General features: G+C 58.4%; 1 protein-coding gene across 1 annotated transcript; it reads right to left on the bottom strand.

The window, feature by feature from the left end:
- Positions 1-1,038: 1,038 nt before the first annotated feature.
- Positions 1,039-6,171, bottom strand: ABB37_08765 (hypothetical protein; the record flags this gene model as incomplete). The annotated part of the gene is made up of 1 exon (XM_015807868.1): positions 1,039-6,171. Exon 1 carries the CDS (start codon positions 5,044-5,046, stop codon positions 1,039-1,041), a length of 4,008 nt encoding a protein of 1,335 aa, XP_015653526.1. The 5' UTR covers positions 5,047-6,171.
- Between the last annotated feature and the right edge of the window lie 300 nt (positions 6,172-6,471).

Raw genomic sequence — 6,471 nt, 5'->3', positions numbered from 1 at the left:
TGTGTGTGTGTGTGTGTGTGTGTGTGGACATTCAGTATTAATTGAGGAGCTCTCTGATCTTAGAGAAGACGAAGACGCATTTTTTCCCTGTATGCTTCAGTTCTATGTCTCCTCGGGGGAGACGACTTGAGAGCCGTGCTTTTCCACGAATGAGGCGAACCATGACCGCTGCAGCGCCTGCCGCCAATTCGCTGTTGACTTGGCTTTTTAACCATCACCAGCACACCAGTTCATTCCCCCCATCTCCCCCATCCTCCTGCTCTTCACTACCGCTGTACACCTCTACGCCATTCAATGCGTCTCTGAAACATATATGTCTGTGTGGCAGCACAGTGTATTTAGGTTCTCGCCTTGCATGCTTCACATTAATAAATACGATTCCTCTTCTTCTTTTTTAGATAATATTTTGAAGTGCGTGCCGTCAGCGCAGTATCAACAAGGACAAACAACCACGGCAGGTACAATACGGAAAACATGGGTTTGCTGAAAACAAAAAGGCCTCCAAATAGCGATCCAGCAAGACTCCCCCCTTAGAGGAAAACACACGTCCCACCTTCCTGCAATAAGAAAACGGGAGAGGAGAGGAGAGGAGAGGAGAGAAGGCGGCTACAATTGGCGCCCTCCCTTCGTTGCTTGCGATCGACACAACACCACGTTGCGCGAGAGCACCGGAGAATAGATCGACCCACCCAATTGCGTCGCCGATAGAGACCGAGACAGAGAGAGAGAGACGAGGCACACACACACCTCCCACCAGCAGCGATTGACACATCCGACTCTTTTCTCCATCTCGCCACCTCAGCAGACGCGGCTGGCTCAAAAAATAAATAGTAATAGTAATAATAGTCAAGCGAATAAGAAGAGGAGGCAGCCAGGACGAAACATCATAAGAAATAACCAAAAACAAAAACAAAACAACGGATATGTCTGCATGTGTGACGGTGTGGCTGCGGGTGCGCGTGCGTGCGGGCGGGTGGAAAAGGAAAAGGAAAACAACGAAACGCTCAGCGAAAAGAAATGCCGCCGTCGCTGGGGAGCTTACAGGAGGATCTTCTCTAGAATACCGCGCGCAATGGCGTAAAGCGGCGGGACGCCTTCCTGCGGTGTCATCGGAGCGGACAGCGTGGCGGCGCTCGCGGGGGCCTTGTGTGTCAGCCGCGCCTCCGTCTCCGCATCGCTCTGCGCCAACGGCAGGTCGCTTGTGTAGTACGCAAAACGCGAGATCAGCCCCTGGTGGGCGATGCCCTGGCGATAGAAATCCTCAATCACACGCGCAAAGTAGGAGCCCTCCATCTCTGTGCCCACGCAGCGCCACACCTGCTGATAGTATCGCAGCAAGTGGACGTTCTGCAGCATCGTCCCCGTCACGGTGAGCACCTTGCCGTGGTACACGGTCACCCGCGGACCCGCCAGCTCCCGCAACCGCTCCGCCGTCAGATCTTGGTTGCGGCAGTTGCGCAGCTCGTCTTGGTTGTCCTCCAAGATGAGCGACGACTTCGACAGCAGGACGTGGCTCGCCAGTTGGATGTCACCACGCTTGCCGGTCAGGCCGCCCGCCTTGCCCATCACACTCACACTGCGAATACGCTTGCCAAAAGCGCTGAAGATGACTCGGCAAATTCCCTCCGCCTGCGCGCCAAAGGCGAAGTCCATGTTGATGATGAAGTGGCGCTGCAGGCGTCCGTTCTTGCTGTGATGACCCGTCGGGGACACCTCCGGCGAGGTGGTGTCCGGCGTGCTCATGCCCTTCACCTCCACCGACTTCCCATCCGCGCGCTGCGGCTTCACGGCGTTGCTGACGGAGATGTCGCCCTCCCCCTCAGGCATCATGCAGCCGATCACCCGAGTGAGCTTCCCGTCGGGGCCGGGGCGCCAGATCGGCTTGCACACCTGCGCCCACGACGGCACCGCCGACCCGCTCGCCCCCGCGGCGTCGTGCGGCTCCCCTGCCTTCCCCGCCTCGTCGTAGTTCATGTGCAGGGCATCGCGGATGGTCTCATCGATGGTGTCAAAGTTCAGCAGGTGCACCGGGATCACGTCCACCTGCAGCCCCGTCATGGCGGTGTCCTCCAGCACCGTGATGCCGTTTTCTTCCAGGCTGCGGTTGTACTCATCGCGCAGGTCGGGCCGTTCGTTCTGCAGGAAGCCGTTCAACGAGGCGTACATGGCGTCGTTGATGTCGTGCCACTCCTCCGGCTTGCCCAGCCGCTTGCCCTCCTTGCGGCGCACGTAGTCGAGGATCTCCTTTCGGTACTTGCGGTTGAAGCTGCAGAGCAGATTTTTGATGCAGTGGGTGTTGCTGCTGACGACGTCGATGTATAAGTTGTCCGGGATGGCCGAGAAGCGGTCCAGGCCGAGTTTCTCCAGCACGCACCCGCGCAGGTTCAACGCCCACTCGTGGAAGGGGTTCGTCTGGAACTTCATGGACAGACTCGGGTCCACGCGGACGTTGTACTCCTCACGGTGCATCATGATCTCGTAGATGCGCAGGAGGCTGTTGTGGCCCCAGTTGCGCAGCAGGCCCGCCTGCTCCTCCTCTGTCAGCGGCATGCGCTTTAGAATGTTCTGCACGCGCACCATCTCCGCCTCACGGGAGACGCCCGTCGGCGTCAAGTACTTGCCATCGATCTCTTCCTGCTCCCGCTGACGCAGGTACTCGTCGAGGATGTCGATGGCGGGCGGGTGGACCATGCCCTGCACCCGTCCTCGCAGCTTGTTGCTCTCGATGATGTGGACGCAGAGCATCGTCAAGAAGTCCAGCAGGTCCGTGAAGCCGTCGCGCAGCAGGACCAAGGTCTTGCCTTCCATCCCCAGGTGCCAGGTGCAGCGCCGACGCTCCTTGGTGCGAATGTACGTGATGGCGGTGCGCATGCTGCGCGTGCTGGCCGAGCTGTCCGCCGTCTTGCGCGTGTCCGCTGCGCGTGCCTCGACTCGCATGCGGCTTGCTACAAAAGGCGGCAGCGAGTGCACGAGGTCGAAGCAGAAGGTTGACGTCACGTTGCTCGGCAGCCGGTTCAGCGCGTAGCCCCACGCCCCGGTGTCGACGGTGTGGCTGAACAGCTTGGTGTGGATGACGTTCTGGATGCGGGTGTAGCTCTCCAGGATGGACCACAGCGGCAGGTACTCGTTCTGCGCGCTGGTCGGCGAGAAAACGTAGCGGCAGAACTCGCGGATGGGGCCGAAGACGTCCATCGAGCCGGCAATGCAGATCCCCACGCCCTGCGCAAAGCGGGGGTTGCGGGTGAGGGCGGGCTGCAGGTCGTGGTAGGGCAGCAGCGACAACACCGTCTTCTTCGTGGCGTTGCCGGCGCGGAAGACGAACTGCGAGGAGCTGTTGAAGACGCAGTCCTCGATGCCAAATATTTGGCCAGGGTAAAGGTTGCCGACGTGGGTGTAGATGACGTCCGAGGAGGAGCGGCTGTCGAGGGCGCCGTCGGCGTGCTCGCTGTCATCCATCACAATCCCGTAGCCGCTGAGGTTGTCGCCGCGGTTCGGCGTGCGGCCGCGCGTGGAGCGGCGCAGTGCCGCCGACTGGTGCGAGGAGACGCGAAAGGCGCCCTCCATCGCCTTGCGTTCGCTGCTGAGGGAGTCGACGCGAAACACGTCCACATTCCCCCAGACCACGATGTAGAGGTGGTGCACGAGGGTGCCGGCGTCGAGGATGACCTCGCCCGAGGTGTACTCGCGATGCAGCGCGCGCGGCACCAACTGCTTTAAATCCACGTCGTCGAGCAGGGAGGTCAACAGGGAGTGACGGTACAGCCATTCCATGTCCTCGTCCGTCTGTGCGGCGTGGCCACGTGCGATGATGTACTCCATGACGCGGTTGCTGCACACCTCGACGGAGTCCGAGTCGTGGAAGAAGGTGCTGGGTGAGATCACGGAGCTGTTGTCGTCGCGCCAGTCCGCGGCGCGGTAGCTGCGCGGTGTTATGGTCGATGCCGTGCTCTTGTCGTCCACGCCACCACCGCCGCCAACGCCGTCCTCGTTGCTCTCCTCATCGAAGCTCTCCACGTCTTCTTCGTCGATCATCTCGGCAGCCCGCATGACCGCCTTCACCGCACGGGCGATGCGGTTGCCCGTCTTTTCGTCCTCGCCGTCGCCGTCGCCGCCATCGTCCGCCGCGGTGTGCGGAGTGACGCTGCGATTGTGGATCGCCGCACGTACGTGGTTCACCGCCCGCTGCAGCACCTCCAGCGCGTCTTGCTTACTCTCCCCACTTTTGCCGCCGCTGTGGGGATCGATGTTCTGGGGGTTCTCGGTCGTGGAGTTGCTCCCGGCCCCTTCGGCCTCCGGGGACTGCGGAGCGAATACGTACGACGACGGCGTGGGAGAGCGCGTGGAACGCTGCGACGGGCCGGCGGTGTGCGCGCTTTCCAGGGCAGCCGCGTACGACTCTGGCGCCTGCGCGGCACTCGTCGATCGCACGATGCTCTGCGCCACGGCGTTGGCCTGCTGCCAATGGCCGACGCCGGCGCCGCCAGTGCCGGACGCGTTCATCATCCCCGCAAAGGACGTGGTGAGCGGCGTGCTCATGAGCGGCACCGTCGTCTTGCGAGGAACGGAGGTGATGCTGTTCGGAGGGCTCTGCAGGTTGTCGTTGAATCCCGCTAGGACAGGTGGGCTGCCCACGCTGTTCGTTGCACTCGTCGCCATGCTCGGCACCAACGGGCTGTCTTGCCTGGGTGCGATCGGGCGTGGAGCGGAGGCGGCCTGTGAGCTGGGCGGCACCAGCGTCGCCACCTCTACGCCCTTGTTGACGGCGGTGTTGCTGGTGGTGGTGGTGGTCGTCGTCGTCGTCGATGACGCCTTGTTGTTGCTGCTGGTCTCCGGAGTCTTCTCACTCGCCGTATCGGCAGAGGCGTTGATCACCTTGAGGCACGCCTCCTTCTCTTCGTGGCTCTCGACGACGTCCTCGAGCGCCACGGCATCAGCGATTTGGTGCCACGTGACGCTTTCAGCGGATCCCTTCTCCGGCTCGGCGGTGGCGGCAGTGGGAGCAGCACCACGGTTGCTGGTGGCTTTCTTATCCGCTGTCTTCTTCATCTTTTGCGGTGCTTGATTACTGTTTGCGAAGTTTGAAAGAGAGAACGCGTTGTCTCCGCTACTTCAAGAGAAGGAAAAACAAAAAAGCAAGCAGTAACTGCGACAACAGAAGATCTGCGTGCCGGCGTTTCGCTTTGCACTTTCAAATGAGAAAGAGAAAAAAAAGAAATTCGAAAACACAAGAGGATAAATTGTTGTGTTATCTATTTGTTTCTCTCCTTCTTTATTAACTTTCTATTAAACGGCGTGTGTAGACGTTGATGTACTTTTTTGAGTTCCGGCTTCGTTTGGTTACTGCCTTTTACGTTTGCTGTCGTTTTCGTGCACACCGCTTTCTTTTACGTTTTTTTTTTACGCCCGATAGAAAACTGATGTGTGTGTCTGCGTGATGTATGTGGATGTGTACACGTGGATGTGTGTGTGTGTGTGTGGGGGGCGTTGGCTTATGCACCTCTCTGCGTACAAATGGTGAAGGCCTTTGCTTTTCTTTTCCTTTCTTTGGTGGTATGTATTCCTTAGCTTTATAAAATGAGAGGGATGTCGAAGACAGAAACAGAAACAACAACAAAAAGGGGCTGACGGTCGAGTTCGCTTGAAAAAAAAAACCCTAAAATAAACAAATAATAATAATAGTAACAGAAACAGTTTAATAGTAATCGAAGCGGTCCGAGAAGCTGCTCGTCGCAACGCCCTACGCAACGCGGGAGTGTCGGGAGAGGTGGAGAGGGAGGAGAGCGGGAGAGCGGGAGAGGGCGAAAGAGAACAGCAATAACACCCCCCAGAAGGACTAGCGAGCAGCCGCACCCGAGAGAAAATAAACAAACAAGATTTCAACGTGACGAGAGAGAGAAGACGGGTCTCCGGCGTCCGCGAACAAAGTGGCGATCGATAGGCACAACAGACAGCAACAGACAACAACAGCGCACGACAGCACGGTAGAGAAAGGAAGGCCCCTTTTGCTCTTGCTTCACAAAAGAAAATATTTAATACTTAACGGAGAGAGGGACAGAGACGGACAGAGAGGTGTTTGCAATGGAGATTAACGGGATGAACCGTTCAGGTAAGATATATATTCCGTACGCGGGTAAAAGAATGAAGGGAGAACGACACGGCGGAACCTTTTCTTTATTCGGAAGGAGAGGAGACGAAAGAGGAGGAGAAGGAAGGGTGATGTTGCAAGACGGAAGACCTTCGTGGCAGCGGCTGACCACCACACACCACAGCACAGCAAAGGGATGCGAGGCCGAGAACACGGAGAGAACCAAAGCGGCAGATAGACAAAGAGTTTGTGCCACATCACACACACACACACACAGCGAGAGCAACTACACAAAAGATGAGGGTTCATTCGCGTGGTGAGGTGGACGCATCCCTCACGGCACTCCTGTGTCGCGGACACGACAGCGTGCGCCGCTTCTCTAAACC

Source organism: Leptomonas pyrrhocoris, assembly GCF_001293395.1.
Source record: "Leptomonas pyrrhocoris isolate H10 chromosome Unknown, whole genome shotgun sequence".
In the NCBI taxonomy this organism is placed as follows: Eukaryota; Euglenozoa; class Kinetoplastea; order Trypanosomatida; family Trypanosomatidae; genus Leptomonas; species Leptomonas pyrrhocoris.
Note: the sequence above shows the minus strand (reverse complement) of the source record. Positions and strands in the feature narration are given on the sequence as shown.